Source organism: Vitis vinifera, chromosome 15 (genome assembly GCF_030704535.1).
Source record: "Vitis vinifera cultivar Pinot Noir 40024 chromosome 15, ASM3070453v1".
NCBI lineage: Eukaryota > Viridiplantae > Streptophyta > Magnoliopsida > Vitales > Vitaceae > Vitis > Vitis vinifera.
Window position 1 is genome coordinate 14567388 of NC_081819.1, and position 17171 is coordinate 14584558.

The following is a 17171-nucleotide window of genomic DNA, read 5'->3' on the forward strand; positions in this document are numbered from 1 at the left end:
AAAATTTCTATATTTTTTGTTTCATTGGTTGAATTTACTATGTCAGGGGTTCATGAAGGGTTTCTATTTTTTATTTTTTTGTTTGTTTGGGGTTGCGTGATTTAGTTAAGCCTTTAAGAGTCATGTGAAAACAAGCAAGATCATGAACATTTGGATTAAACTATCTATTGACACAAATAGTTTATGTGAGAAAATCAAGTTATTTGGGCCCTGGAAGATTGACAGGACAAACTGCCAATTTTCGGATATCATATATACATCTTTAGTCACTATGGACGTATTTACCCAGTTGATACATCTGAAGGAATCACTGTTGGACTTTGAATCCCATTTCAAATAAGAATCTTGATAAAAGTCTTTCATTTTTGTTTTACACTGAAACTTAGTTTTTGATGTCTTAGGCCATTTTTATATGAACATTTCTTTCTTGCTATTGGAAGCCTCCGATTCAATATTGTTTGCTCTTTTTCCAAAAATAATAATAATAAAAGAATTATATTATTATCCTTATCAGTAAGTCTTATAAAGTGCATTACTTGATATCTTGCATTACATTTTGAACTCTTCTTATAGCTTCCTGTTTTTGATGGCCAGATTTTTGCAACAATTGTCTTCAGATGTGACATGCTATTACTTCTTGGCCCTCTTGGCCTTCAACTGTTGTTGGTAGGTTGTGTGTTTGCCACCACCTTCTTTGGGTTTATAATTTTAAAGTTTTTAAGTTGGAATTCATTGCGGAATTTGGTTGAATACTTGAATCTGTGATACCTGGACTCTTTAGCTTCACCTATCCGTGCTGACATGATATGACAACAGTGTGGATGTGGGGATCCTTTTCAGATACTCTTATTTTGCTTTGGATATTCCCTTTTTTTCTTTTTCACTTCTAAAATTAAGGATAAAAGAGAAAATATGAAAACTGTCTTTTTTCAAGAATTCAATTTTTTGCTTCTAGTTGAAAATTTTCCCTTTATTATGTTTATTATGTTATATCTAAGTGTCATTCAAGATCATTTTTCAGCCAAGTCCCTATATCCTAAAATTTAAGATGTGAAGGATTAGACATATGGACACATACCTATCCTGAAACCATAGACTTGAATTATGATTTCAACAGCCTATCATGTTCATTGCTTTATGCTAATACCAATATCAGCCCCATCAAATTTGGGACTATCATAAGTTAACCATTTTATGCTAATAAAATGGCTATTGTTTTTTTCTACTTATTTAGCTCCATGTTGTACCTTAGTTAATGCATTTCTGTTGATACATTTTGTCTGCAAGGTAATGTGAATGAGAACAGTTCTGTTGGTAAACTTTTCCTGCAAATGTTGTTTGAATGTGTTTTACCATCACTATCATGCATATCAACTGAAATGGGACTTGTAATCTTGCTATTTAGACCTAACTCCTGTTTTTTCTTGGATAAGTAAAAGATGTGGTGGTAAGTGGAACTATGTAAATGATGCAAAAATTTTACATAAAAAAGAATGCAAAAATGAAACAGGGGAAGCATACAAGGAGCATCTTGTGTACCCAATTCTTAGGTTATGTTTGGTTCCTAGAAAGTACTAAAGAAAGGAAAAAGTGTTAAGGAAAATGATTTTCTCATGTTTGGTTGTAGTGTAAGAAATATGAAAGAAAATCAAATTAATTAAAATTAGTTAGAAACTTATGTCTTTTCAAATAATTTAATCTTTATATGGAAGTGTGAAAATAAGTGAAATGAGTAGCATATAAAAATAATTTATTGACTTTAAATCTGGTTTTATTTTCCTACTTTTCTTAATTCTACTTTTCCTCTTTTTTTTTTTTTTAATTCCCTTGCATTTTTCCTCACGTTTTCTGATAACCAAACATAGCCCTAATGTAACTAAAATCAGGAAAAGCAATCTAACCTAGCACATCACTAATGAGGAACAAACTGAAGACAGGGTACTTATTAAAAAAGGAACCAAGAACTATAAAGAAACAAAGTCAACTCCCTTTAAGTCCAGAATGCTCAACCATTAATTGTGGAGCCCTGATGCTTTTCTACAACTGTATTAAGTAGAAGTGCACCCTGAACATTATACATGGTAATTAGACATGTTAACTCAGTAACTTTCTGGTGTTATGTTCTGTGAAATGAACCTTCTATGTTTTTGTTTCCCTTGATTTCTTTACTGCATTTATCTTGTCCTATTTTATACATGTTGATGATTTTGTATTTTGTTGGCATAGTCAGGATTTGTGCTTTGTTTTAAGAATTTTAGTTTGCCAATGACAGACAAAATCTATTTCATTGTGGGAATCATTAAAATGCGGCATCAGCACTGCTCTTTTGTGCATAGGTCAGTGAATTATTTCTTCCAATTATGGCAATTACTTTATAATGTGTATATTCTTAGTAAATGTTAAATTTGTTTACTATCTCTATTTATGAATCTCTATCTAGTACTGAAATTCTACTTGTAATAGGTCTTACAACACTGGTTGATACAATTATGTGGAAGAAGCTAGTTTGGCCTGAATTTGAAGTTCTTTGGTTCAACTCTGTACTGAACCGGAGTTCTGAGTGGGGTGTATCCTTTTTGTAAGAATGTTTTGTTGACTATTTTGATCTGACGTAGTATAAGGAATCAATGGAAAGCTAACACAAAAATAACCCTTAATCCAAAAGACCCTCTAGTGGGTTTTGTAATCTCTAACAACCACTTATGATTGAGAAGCTCCCCTCTTAGACATTTGCCTCCATTGTAGTATATATGGACCTACAACTCATTGAGGGGACTTTATCCTTTAAGTATTCAAGCATCTTGCTAATCCAATGCCTGTACAACGGAGAGTCTTTTGTAACCATGGAGGCAATTGTGAAGTTCCTTTCTGCCATTAAAGTCTTAAACCCTATGAACTCAGCTTCTTTCAGCTCCTCTACTAGAGCTACCAATGCATTTCAAAGGCCATCGAGTCCCCACCAGCTGCAAGAAAACACGAATCAACTTTCCCTTGTGATCTCCCCCTCTGCTCCCCAACCCCCAAAATTCGCATTGCCTTAAGGTCTTAAGGAGCAACTATCAAAATTTAGTTTTGGGGAAACTGTAAAGAGGGTTCGCTAATGTTTTTCTCTCTCCTGTAGTTAATTGAACAAACATGCCCAATCAAAAGACATGAGAATTGCCAGAATGCCCTCAGATTCTTTGGTGACAACCACCTAAAGAAATGTAGAGAAATCATACTTGTCCTCGTCTATCCAATATGCTTTTCTTGTTCTCAAGGATGTAATTGTATGTCATTGGTTCTTCAATGTTGCTGTCATTGAACAATTATGAGTTCACAGTGAGGTCACTAAAATATGTAATTTTCCATGACAGAAACTGATAAGATAAAAATCAATATCTTTGGGAGATCTTGATGTTTATTAGGTGAAAAATTGCAAGATTGAAATTGATGCTTGGTAAACTTCAAGAAGCAAGAGCTGGAAAATCTTTGTTAGAATTTTTTTAATCAGAAACAAGAAATGTAATAACTACGAATAAAGAGTTCATGAGAAGGATGAGGAATCATCCCCATAAATACACAAGCCTGATCAAAACAAAAAGAACTCCTCCACCATACAAGGAGATCTATGCGAAAAGATAGAACACAAAAGAATGTACAAAGGTTTCATCTCCTCAAACTCGTGCTAAGCTTCTCTCATTGTTGGTCCAACCCTATTGATGTACACACCAAATGCCAATTGAGTTGAATGACATTTGGAGGAATGCTTTTAAAACTGTCAACACAAGAGGCCCAAAAAGGAGAAAAGTAAATCCCACAACATTTCTGATATCCTTTATTTATCCTCAAAGATCCTAGCATTTTTCTCTCGCCACACAATCCAAATCAAAGGGTGACAAGCAATCTTCTAAAGGGTCTTGCCTCTAAGGGAGTTCCCTAAACCCATATATGAAATAGTCATCATGTTGCATATACTCTTAGGCTGACCCCAATCCATCCTGAGTTGTCAAAATAGTTTGTCATAACCCCAAAGTGATCAGACAATGTAGAAACATATGATAAATAGTCTCTCCACTCCCCATACATAGGATGCATTAATCAAGACTAAGGGATTTGAAAGGTCTTCTCAACTGTAGCATGTCATTGATACTTTTCTTCTTGTATCCCACTAACCAAGCAAAGGCATTGACCTTAAATAGGACTTTAGATTTCCATAAAAATTCAGTTGGATGAAAAGAGACTGGATTTGATATGTTAGTGATACGATCCACACCAAGAAACTGAGAAACTTGTGGATCAAGAATGACTCCAAGATCGTCTAGAAACAGATTTATATGAAACTGTGACTCGTTGCTTATATGGAAGCAAAAACCTTGGTATAATGAAGACGCCACAATCAATTATGGAAGGATTGATTGATAAGTCGAAGGAGAACGCCATAGAAATTTTTCCAATAAGTTCAAAGAATTCTAAAAGAACCAAAGAGAAATTTCTCTCACAAAATTATGAATGAAATCTAAATGTTTTTCAATAAGCTAATGGCTATTTAAGTACAAAGAGGTCCACGAATTTGGCAGCTAGAAAATCCCCAAATATGCTGCCTAGGATTCGCAAATAGCTAGAAAAGGGAAACTAAAATTTCCTAAGTTGAATTTTGAAAATTGAATCTAATATTTCCTAAAATCACGCCTACCCCAAAATAAAAGAAAACAAGGGAATTTCAAATTCCTTCCTTCCCTATGCAATTCGAAAATTAAAAGGCCAATAAGGAAAGTATCTAAATTGGCATGCAAACCATACAACTCAGCAATAAAATATAATAATAAATAAGAAAGGTAATTTAGCTATCTTAAAAGATTGCTTTAAATTGAGTCAGTCATTCTCCTTGATGAGTCAAAATTGGGTAATCACCAATTTAGAAAACTCCACTCAATCCACGCAATTTGTGAGTTGTTCCCTCTGAGGGATTTTTCTAGATTATTCCAAAGCTTGAATCATGGAAATCCAACCTTGTGGGACACGTGGAGCATCTTCCTTGGGCCTCCATGAATTCACCTCAACCCAAATGTTTTGAATCAGTCCATTGAGAGTTCCCTTGAACTTTTTAGCTCGAGCCCTTGTAACTAAAGCAATTGGAACTTGAATAGGATCTGCATTCCATTTGTTAGTCGTGCCCTCATCATTCCCCTCCTCTTGAAAAGGATTTGCCCTCAAATCATCACCTACATCAAAAGAACTTAAATCAGTAACATTGAAAGTGGCACTAACATTGTACTCACCTGGAAAATCCAACTTATATGCATTGTCATTGATGCACTCAAGGATTTGAAAAGGTCTATCTCCTCTCGGAAGCAACTTAGATCGCCTTTGTGCTGGAAATCTTTCTTTCCGCATGTGCAACCAAACCCAATCTTCGGGTTCAAAAATCAGCAGTCAACGCCCTTTATTAGCTTGTTTTGTGTAGTGCTTCGTCCTTCTCTCAATGTTGAGTCTTGCTTTCTCATGTATCTGTTCATAAATTCAGCCTTTTTCTTTCCATCTAAGTTAGCACGTTCAGACAAAGGTAATGACGTTAAAGTCTAGTGGTTTCTTTTGTTTCTTTTTTCTTTTCTTTCTCCTGTATCTTTCCTTCTATTAATATATTTCTCTTCGTTTCTGATCAAAAAAAAAAAGGATTAAAACCATAAACAATTTCAAATGGTGAAAACTTAGTGGCAGAATGAATAGTACGATTATAAGCAAACTCAACGTGTGGTAAACACTCTTCCCAAGGTTTTATGTTCTTTTTAATAATAGCCCTTAACAAAGTAGACAAAGTCTATTCACTCTTGAGTTAGGAACTAAGTTGTTATTTTCTACTACTTGTCACCCACAAATTGATGGTCAGACCGAAGCAGTGCCTAGACTTTATAAAGACTCTTGATCTGGGACAGATGGAGACAAGCGTATACATGTAAGAGAGGTCTTGAGTCTTTCAAGATCCTCACTTTCCCAATCAATGAGGTTGCAATGAGGTTGTGATGAAAATTAAGTTTACGAGAAAAATATGAGGCATCGTCAAGGATAGCTGAAATTGAGAGATTTCTAATTGTGAACTCATAGGTTGATCCTCTCACCACAAATCTTCCCAAAAACAAATTCTTGTCTCATCAGCCATACAAAGTGAGTGTATGTAGGGAAAAAAAAAAAAAAACTAGAGAATCTATGCAATGACCTTCCAAGGGCATTGATGTGACCATTTGACTATATTGTTGGCATCCCAACCATTAGAATGTATCCCATAATTGCTCAAAATAACCCAATGTCAAAGGGCACAACTTTCCCTAAGGAACCTCCAAAACCACTTCCTTAATAAAGCACGATTCTTCAAAGAAATCTTCCTAAATTCCAAACCTCCAAACTCCTTAAGCCTACACACTAGGTCCAAACTAATAAGATAATCAATCTTTGATGTTACTGATGTTGGAATTTTGAAAAGGGATGAGAAATAGCTTCGAACATGAGACAAGCAAGACTGAATTAGGTTATTCTACCCCTTAGGGACAAAAAAGCTTTTTTTCCACTCATCCAATCTCCTCAAGATTCTATCAATCATTGGATCCCAAAATGTGTTTGCTTTCGAATTTCCCCCATAATGGAAGACCTAGGTAGGTTGAAGGCCAATTGGAGACTATACATTCAACCATTGAAGCCAACATCAAGATTTGATCTTTACTTGTGTTGATACCAGAAAGAGTGTTTTTGTTTGATCGATCCTAATGTTGAATTACCAATTTTCTTAAAAGCTTAAGCTTGTAGGATTTTGGTCGTAATATATATCATGCACTCTAACATCTTCCCTCACGTGCAACTCCATGCCCGCACATGGAGAGACACATAAGTTCATAGGAAACAACCACAATCAACTATCAACCTCTTTTGAGCTTAATAAATTACGGATATAAATATATGGTAGTGAGGTTCGAACACATGACCTGCCACCAAACGAGGCTCTTATACTATGTTAAACTACAAATTTTCCTAAAAGTTTAAGCTTGTAGGATTTGGGCTTGCAATGTTTATCATGCACTCTAACACCTAAGCCCTGATAAGCACCTAAAAACAAACAATATTAGCTTGAGATTTTGTAAATTTTCCAAAGAAGCTCTAGAGAAAAAGATGTTGTCATCTGTAAATTGCAAATGAGACACTCTAGTCCTATTTTTGCTCACTAGGAAGCCCTCTAATAAACAACTTTCCTCCGCTCTTTGCAACATCCTTCTTAAAACATCGGCTATAATGATAAAAAAGTAATGGGGAAAGAGGATCTCCTTGTCTTAAGCCTCTAGTTGCCTTAACCCAACATTTGGCGTTTCCATTCACTAAGACCACAAAACTTGTCAAGGACAAGCATCACTATATCCAAGACATCCATTTTGAACTGAACCCTTTTCTCTCAAGTACATGGTCCAAAAAACCCCAATCTATATGAACATAGGCCTTTTGAAAATCAATTTTGAAGACTGCCCCTTCCTCACCTGATCTCCTTTTCTCATCTACCATCTCTAAGAGCTAAAATATAGGATTTAAATTGCAATCTTATCTGTGCAGCTCATTTACAGAAAAAAAAAATAATAGTAAGTCAAGTATTCCAACAAATTTCATTCCATTCTAGGTGAGAATCTGTGAGATAGCACAACTTTTGTGGATGCTTTCTTGGACTCTGGTTCATGCAGGAATATAATCTGAATGTTCTTGGGCTAGCTGGTTTAGTCCAAGATAAAGAAATCTCTTTACTTTCCCATTTCCTGAGGCTGCATACTGCTTGAAAGCAACAATGGTATTGTCAGGTTCACATCATCACATAATATGGGTCTTGGATATTTTGACTCCTATGATTTTCTTGTAATAAGTTTTCGATGCAAACGTCAAATCTCCTTCTCCATAATTGTAACATATTCCAAATTTCATATTATCTGTATTCTTCCTCAATTAGTTTTCTCAGACACATTCATTTCACTGGTACTTCACTTCAGCACTTCCCCGCGCCTTGCTTGCAGCATATCCTCTGTGTATGGTGAGTTTAGAGATTGATAAAATGGAATAGTCTTAGTATAACCTCCTTTTTCACGTAACATTATAGTTGCCCCATATATCACATGCTAGCTGTATTGAGTGGCTGTTAGATCAAATGGTTTCTGTAGCATTGCTCATTAACTCTATATGGCAGTGTATAGATTTCATTTCTTGTTGAAAAAGTGATTTTGTATGAGAGATGCTTCTTAGCTCAATAACCTACAGTTGCTTTTTCCATATCACATTATTGATTTCCCTCTTCATATTATATGCACTGTTTATTTGCAATTTTATTTTGACATTAAATTCTAAGTGTTTTTTTTCTGTCCTTTCCTTTTTATAGAAGTAGAAATATTATTACAAAAAGAGGAAATATGAAGGAAAGGAGTTTCTCAGTGCAACTAAAAGGCAAAATTAAATACAACTACAAATGAAGTAAATGACAACCCATAACCAAACAGAAATGACTTTATTAGTATAGCTCAAAACTATACAGAGATAATAATATACTAATAAAATCAATCATTATTTCTTTTAAAAAAAAATTGTATAAGTGTCTCATAATGCTTTTTGTTTAACTACCTTGGCTTGCCTGGAATTTACGTACTTTTGAGTGGGTTCTTGTGATACGTACGGTAATTGAGACACAACACATGTATTTTCCTGCAAAATGCAAATTTCCATTAATTTACTTGAGAAGCGTCCATTATTGTTGATGTACTTAATTTAAGTATTCTATAGTTGAGGAAGATGCTGTTTTATCATATATCTTTCATAATTTTCATGATCCTTTAGTTTTGGGATTTAAATTTTCTGATAAGCCAATAATAAGGTGATATTAGCCTTATAATTCATCAATTCATATAGCATGAGTTAGTAATCAAGAAAACATGTAGTACTGATCCAGGCAACATGTGGGAATGACCAAATGATATGTGAGGAGATGAAAAATAACACGACATTAAAAACCTAAACTTGACAAGTGAGATATTGAAGCAGGGTCCATGGCATTGTATGCATGAAATGAAATGGGGCCTACTAGGCATCATGTATGAGATGTGATCACCGACCTTTTATCATTATACACCCTTATGCTTAATGCATGCCTAGGTCTTAGCTCTATTAGGACTTGGTACCAATTTTCTTGGTCAGGGTGCTAAGACACTCCTTCTAGACTGACAAGCTTGCAGATGTTGGATAGGTGGGTAGAGCAAGGGCTAACCAAACTATTTGTATAATCTGTGCCATAGTTTACTGTGAATTAGGTTGTGGCACGTATGCAATCTGACCTGTATTCTGTCCTTAACATGTTTCCTGAAATTTACTAGTTAGTTAGGAATCTCTAGGACAATATTCTTATAAAGATAAATATTAAGGTTTGTTTGATAGTAATCCATTTCTCTATAAATAGGCTTGTTGATGGGGATCAGTGTTCAGCAAAATAGTTTCAGTAATTTTAGTATTTCATAGTTTTAGTTGGAGTTATATTTCTATTTGTTTTAGTTTCTAATTTGATTAGGAAAAGGAGTTAGATACCTAACAGGAAATAGATTATTAGGAAAAGAAGTTCCATGAGTCTATATAAATCTATGTACTCTTCTAATTTTAATGAATAGAATTTATTCAGAATTAGTAGCTATGTAGCTTCTAAAAGATGTGATTGCCTAGGAACTTTGGTGTGATTGCTAAGGATCTTTTTTTTTTTTTTTCTATTGTTTTGTCTTCTTTGATCTTATTATACAACAAAAGAAAAGTTTCCCCAAAGTGCTGTAATTTTTAGGGTCCAGCACCACCTGTCCATTAAACAAGAAAACTTTATGGAAACTTGTTGGGTAATTCTGCCAAAATTATTAATTTATTAGAGAGGATCTTTTAAAATCTTTGGGGATGAGTTCCATCATGGTTATAGGAAATCAAGAGAGCTGAAAGTACTGAAATAGAGCTCCAAAAAATTTTACAAAAAGGTGTAGAGAGATTGTCTGATTACTTTGTGGCATAGGATATTTTCACAGGCTAGGATGGTGTGGGTTCAGCCAGGCAGTATTTACAATATGATGGTGATTTCTTTCAAGTGTTTTGGGAGGCAAGACACCTTGAAGGATCATGTGTCTCTCTTTGTTGTGGATTGTACAAAGAGAGAGGAACGCTAGGATTTTCGAGGACACTTGGAAGACGTCGGAAATGATGTGGGATCTGCTTTATTTCTATGTTTCTTTTTGGGCTTATTGTATAGACATTTTTAAACTCTGTCCTTTGAGTGTAATTCAACTTAGTCGACTTTCAATATGTACACCCTAGGGCTGGGTCTACAGGGTCAGGAGTTTTTATATTTGTATAGGCCTTTTGTACCTTTTGTATAGTCATCCTTGGTTAGTGGAGGTTTACTCAATTCTTTTGATCAGGTTTGTACATCATGGGGATGATTTCTCACCCTTCTCATGTTTCTATTCTTAATTAGTATATATGTTTGTTTCCAATAAAAAATAAATTTACAAAAAGGACTCCAACGAGGTCTGAGTCAAAGTTACTTCAGACCAATGATGTTAGAGACTTGATCACTCCAAAGTGTTCTTCGTGAACATACAAATCAAGGATGTTGAAGATTCAAAATACAGTTCACAGATCTTCTGATAACTCTCTAAACTGAGCTGAGAGCTCATTGTGACTTTGCTACTTCCACTCTCAGTATGCTTCCCTTAGCTGCCTTGTTCCCTCGTCCCTCCTCAAGCTGAATGTCATCATCCCATCCTACCAGCTCATTGTTGAAGGGCTACATCACTGCTGCAATGTTAGGTCATCAATTTGACAAAATAGTCCCTTACATTGATTGGCATGTCAGCTTCCCCAAAAGAACCCTAAAACAGAATGAATCCTTTTTTGTCTGTATTTTCCTCTCTTGGCTGATAACAAGCTAAATCAGCTGTACTATGTTGTATCACAGCACCAGCCATACTGAATCAATAACCATCACTAGTTTTGTTTTGTTCTGTTTTATCATATCCAAACCGAGTCTGCTATCATGTTGTTACTGGAAGAGTACAGTCAAACCCTCATCTGCATGGTATTGTTTTTCTTCGTATCATGTCGTGTCTTATATAGATCACAAAGTTTCCACTGTCTGAATGCATGGGTTCTTCAGGTAACTGTATAATGTAATGGTTAACTCTTTGCATTAAAAGAATAAGGTTTAAGATTTTATGAAATATTGGTCTTACCTGAAAATATACTAACTTCAGATGGAAAAAAGGAGCATATCAACTAAAAGAGGTCCAATAATAAGGTTAAAGGGAACTTAAATATTATTGAATTTCGTAAAGGCAGAAAAGATTGGGTTTCACTGTGCAGAAATCCTTGTCAAGGATGATCACAAAAGATATTTTCTTTAAATATTTTATTTGAACTTTATTATGAATCTATTAATCGAAGGAAATGCTGATGCTTGTTGGCAAGTAGAGATATAAATCTGAAAATGAAAACATATTCCAAACAAAACAAGCTGGATGAAGGTTTAAGTAGTAAATGCATGAAATCATAAAGCTTTCTGAGCTGTTTTAGTTCTATCCAACTTGAGTTGGGAGTGTGAATTATCGCTACTATTATTTTCATCTTGTTTCTCATTTGATTTATTTTCTATGTTGCAGCTTGGAGTCTTCCTTGATAGGAGGATTTTGTCCTACATTCTTCCAGTTTTCTTGTTTGTTTTACTTTACTCCAAACTTCCACACAAGGTATTGGACATGGAATATGAACTTCATTCTCTTATGTTATTTCAACTTTATTTCTGAACACCTTTATATTATATATATATATATATATAATTATATATATATTGTTTTTTTTTTTGCCACAGGAACTTCGTTTCATCATTAGTTCAGTTCCTATCTTCAACTTATCAGCAGCAATTGCTGCTAACAGAATGTATGTGCCTTTCCTTCATTGACATACATTATTTCAATTATTATGTAGGAATTTCTTTAAAACATTGATATGTTTATATTTTATTACAACTAACGTTTAGATTAGATGCCAGGTTAAGTGGGTAGGAGTCTATAAGGAGAACTAACCATGTTGAGTAAATAGCTATAAGAAGAAGATTTCAGGACTTAAATCTGATATGATCTGGTGATTACCATTCAATGATAGAGATTTGATGAATGTTTGGAGGGGAGGAAGGGAGAGCAAGGTTCAAAATCTCAGCCAAGACTGATATGACTTAGTCAAGTCGGATACGATGACAAAAGCCAAGTTCAGTATCTTATTGAATGGTGAGGTGAATCAGCCAACTTGGAGATGACTCGATTATCGGGACAATTTATGTGATGATTCTGGGACGGCTCTGAGATGATGCAGGGACTGATTAATCCTGGTGCTGAAGTCAATTATGGCATGATGCCTTTTTGGAACCCTCTGTTCCCCTTTGGGAATTTGGGCTGAGAATGAGAGAAGAGCAGTGGAAACTAGAGAGGAGAAAAAGGAGGTATGAACATGGAGAAGATTGAAAGAGAGATTAGTAGCATGCCTTTGGGGTCCTTTCTGCTACTGCTATTTCTACTTCATCCGAATTCATGGAAATGGTTATTTGTGCAATAATGGGTAATTGTTATTTTAAGGGTCTTTGGGCTTAAATGGGGAAATGGACATATGGGAATTTGGACCGTCAAGTATTTGAGTTAAATTGGCAATGGGTATTTGACGGAAATTTAGGCATACATTAAATGGGTAAATGGTATTTGGCTGAAATTTGCATTTTCATGAGCATACGAGTTTCTATGAAATAAATAGGGATATGGATATAGGTATAAAAAAAATTGGATAGTGTAGCAACATATTCATTTTTAAATACATATGATTCAAATAAAAATAAAATGATAAAAATTTTAACCTTTTATAATTGTTTATTGTATATTTTATGGGAAAAATAAAATTAATTTTTCAAAAATGATTCATTGTTTTAAAATAGTTGCATTTTTTAACACTTGAAAATGTATTTTAAAATTTTGAAGTGCTTATTTTATTTTTTATTTTTTGAAAACAAACTTGTTATAAAGAAATAAAAAATAAATAAATAAATCCTTTTTATGATTGTCCTCTTTCATTTGTTGAAAATAAAAATAATTTTTATTTAATAAGCTACGATTTCACTATGTACGAATTATTAAAAATTGGTATAAAAAATAAACTGAGGTGTAGCAATATTTTAAGAAGAAATGGATATTCCTATTATGATTGACAATCGGGTCATAGGCAAAGTAATGGATAGTGGAAAGAAAATTGACTAATTATTAGAAATTAAAATTATATTAGATTTTAATTTAATAATGTTTTTTATAAAATTAATTATAATTTATTTGAATACAATTACATCAATGGTATGAGTTTAATTTAGTTGTTCTTAACATAAGGTAATATCAGGAAATTAACAATTGCCTAATAGCAATGTTAAATCAAAATTTAAAATTAATTTTAAAAATGTTACATTAGTAGAAGTTTATTTCATTTTATTTTATTTTAGTCTATTTAATTCTATTTATTTTTCTGATAATTTTCATAATTTTTTTAGAATTTTTTGAGCTTCTAATTTAGTATGTTTTGTGTATCCCCTAATACCAATTTGAGATGTCAAGATCAATGCACCTCAGGACCTTCCAAGTCAATGACCGATACCATGACTTTGAACCAGGAAGGACACAGGGTCTTCACTGGAACCATATCCCTCTTAGTGGGCTGTGTTTCCCTTAGTTTTTATTCTCATCTATGAACCATCTGAACGGTCTTTCTCTGATCTTGCTCTCAATTGATGCCATATCCTACTTGCTATGGGTAGATATATCTTTAATTGTATCATTTCTTGTCACCCACACATCCATCACAATGTTCTCTCCTTTATTTGTGTCATGATGACTCTTTTAACTACCTGAGCCTTCTGTATGATTACAAATGGCTGCTCTTATAGCTATTCTGTGTCAATTTTAATTCTGTATTGGCAAATAGTTAATCAAGATCTTGCGTTGAATTCTTGGAGTGCTATCAAACTCCCAAGACTTATTAGTTATTACTATCATAGACTCTTAAAGAAGTTTCAATTATTTTGTGATTTTCATAATAGGAAGAATTTGTGGCTTCGATTGGTCATTTAATTTTTATTTCACCTTGTTGCAGTTACAACAATAGGAAGAAGAGTTTATGGAAGTTGCTTTATTTCTGTTTGCTGGGACTACTTCTGATCAGGTTTGAAATTAATGAATAGTTTACTTCTATGATACCAACAATTTGCTTCCCCCATTTGTGCTCATTTTTTATTTTGTAGTCTAGGGTGCACCATCATCACTTTCATGGCATCATACAATAATTATCCCAGCGGATATGGTCTAAAACATTTGCACCAAATTGGTGAGTCTCTCTCTCTCTCTCTCTCTCTCTCACACACACACACACACACATAATTATTGAGATTCTATGCAATCATATCTCCAAAGGCAAACTTGAGCTTAAGTTACCAAATATTTTATACACAGGCATTTACTGATCCCATAGAGTTGTGAGTCTTAATATGTGCATCACAACTCCATTATTTTTTGGAAGAGAAGCTACATAACATTTCTTGTGTGGTTATCATGAATTGTGGGTAAATCCATATTGTAGGATATTGCAAGGCCATCTAATATTTTAGTAAGTTTGGCATGTATTCTAATGTCAATTCTTGAATTGTATCATTTGTTGTTAATAGTATTTTTTCAAGCTAAAATATTTAGGAATTCCCTCCTCTCTTCAATGTACAGGGGAAAAAAACCCCAAAAGACCAATTTTGAACAGGAAATATGGGGAATGAAACCATTTGATGGAGCTTTCTGGTTTTGATCTTAGAAGGTAGTCACATTTTGATACTATTGTCCTAAAATGTAGTTTCTTTGAAGTTCTTAATTGCTTTTCATTCTTGGAAGGTCTTCACCCAAGTTTTGTCAGTTCTTTTTAATTTTGATAAGGCATCAATCAGGATTTCAATTATGGCTGGAACCTTCTGGTTTAGCCTTTGGTTTTGCTCTCATAGGCTGCATGTTAATGTTTCAGCAGTGATAGATTATCAGTTCTGACATTGGAACACCTAGAGTACTCTAAATCTGCCCATAACTGGCAACTGTCAAAATCATAACCTATTAACATTCCCTATGTGCTCATATTTTGGTTTAACTCATCAGTTGCTTTGAGAATTCATGTGTTTTGGTACATTCAGATGTGATTTTTTTTTTTTTTTTTTTTGATGGGTTACATTCAGATGTAAATTTTGAAAATGGGCACCACCAGTTTCCTACCTAAAGTGGTTGCCACCTGCTAACCTTAGTTTGTTCAATCTCCCTGTTGCCACTTGTAATCTGTGTTTTCTCATCTTTACTATTGTTTGTCCTATTTGAGCTTCCTACTGATCTAAATAAGTACGTATTAAGTTTTGTATTTTTCTTTAACCTTCACTATCAGTCTGTTATCAAAGCCTGCCTGGTTAGATATTCCTCTCTATTTGATATTGACCCTTGGAGAAGAGGGCCTCTAATAGTCACAACACAAATAGACATGGTTTCTAAAAATTTGCGATACACGATATGATACATTTTTTATGGAAATCAATATGTATTGCCTTTCATATCTTATCTTAAACAATCCTACAATTCACATACAATACTAATACTTTTATTTAATATATTAGTTTTTTTTTTTAGATTTTTTTTTTTTTTTTTCTATGGGGAAGAAATGGTGATGAACATGGAAATTTGAACTTTATTGATGAGATATAAAGACATATATATCAACACAAATAGATATTCCTTTTTAGAATTTGGAACTAAAAATTAAATCTAAAATTTTAAAAAGTTCATTTTTATGGATTTTGTGATGAACCTATATATGAATTTTGTTGAATTGAACTTTTCAAAATTCTTGTATTCAATGTTTTCATATGGTATGATATAGTTTTCTTTAAATCCTACTATTTTTAATGAAATTGGTTATATATTATTCTATACTTCATGCTTCAATATATATGCTTCAATAGAATTTTTTTGTCTTGGCTTTCTCTAAACAATACTCATCCTTATGTGTATCCTTTCTCTCTTTTATTGCAATCAATGTTTTTTTCCCTGTAAATCAAATAATAATATCATAAGATGTTAAGTGGAGATTTAGACTTTAATATACTGGCCAACCCTGTTCCAACTATTTGCTTTAGATTTGTAGATTAAATTATAATCTAAGTTTGGGATTTATTACCACAAGCTTTCAATACTGCCATCAATTCTCTATGAATTGACGCCAATTCCTGAGAAGCTAATTGGTGGCGGGAGTGAGGCCCAAATGAATCTTGGCTAAGATCAGTTAGTGGGTAGGCTCTTTAAAGATACCTTCAGTCTCATCTTTAGAGCAGTGGGGGGTATCTATCAGGCTATAGGATAAAGGGCAAAAGTGGAGATGGGGTTCTGGTCTCTCATTTGCTGTTCGCTGACAATACGCTGGTCTTTTGTGAGGCTTCCCAAGATCAGATGGCTTATTGAAGCTGGTTGTTGATGTGGTTTGAAGCCATCTCAGGTTTGAGAATCAATTTGGATAAGAGTGAAATTTTGCCAGTAGGGAGAGTAGAGAATCTAGAGGCTTTGGCTCTTGAGTTTGGTTGTAAAGTGGGGAGGCTCCCAACTTCTTACTTGGGGCTTCCATTGGGTGCGCAACACAAGTCCGTGGCTGTTTGGGATGGGGTGGAGAAGAGATTTTGGAAAAGGCAATTTATCTCTAAAGGAGGGAGAATCACTCTGATTCGTAGTACTTTGTATAGTATGCCCATCTACTTGATGTCTTTATTGCGTATTCCAAGAGTGGTTAGATTAAGATTAGAGCAAATTCAAAGGGATTTTTTGTGAGAAGGGAGAGCTTTGGAGAGGAAGCCTCAACTTGTAAAGTGGGATACCATCTGTTTGGACAAAAGGAAGGGCAGTTTGGGAGTTAGACGTCTTTCTACTCTCAATAGGGCCCTTTTATATAAATGGAACTGGCATTTTGCGAATAAAAGGGAGACTCCTTGGAAGCATGTTATTAGTAAGAAGTTTGGGGAGGAAGAAGGGGGCTGGTGTACTAGGGAAGTGAGGGAGGGGTTT

The 17171-nt window shown here is 34.1% G+C and overlaps 1 protein-coding gene across 1 annotated transcript in view; it reads left to right on the forward strand.

Annotated features, from left to right (window-relative positions):
- Window positions 1-17171, forward strand: part of LOC100253051 (dol-P-Man:Man(7)GlcNAc(2)-PP-Dol alpha-1,6-mannosyltransferase) — a 56680-nt gene that overhangs the window by 30160 nt on the left and 9349 nt on the right. Inside the window, exons 9-16 of the mRNA XM_002271383.5 lie at window positions 595-666; window positions 2273-2336; window positions 2464-2567; window positions 7967-8038; window positions 11679-11765; window positions 11888-11955; window positions 14197-14265; window positions 14345-14427. Of these exons, the coding sequence (XP_002271419.2) occupies window positions 595-666; window positions 2273-2336; window positions 2464-2567; window positions 7967-8038; window positions 11679-11765; window positions 11888-11955; window positions 14197-14265; window positions 14345-14427 (619 nt within the window). The remainder of the gene's footprint in view (window positions 1-594; window positions 667-2272; window positions 2337-2463; window positions 2568-7966; window positions 8039-11678; window positions 11766-11887; window positions 11956-14196; window positions 14266-14344; window positions 14428-17171) is intronic.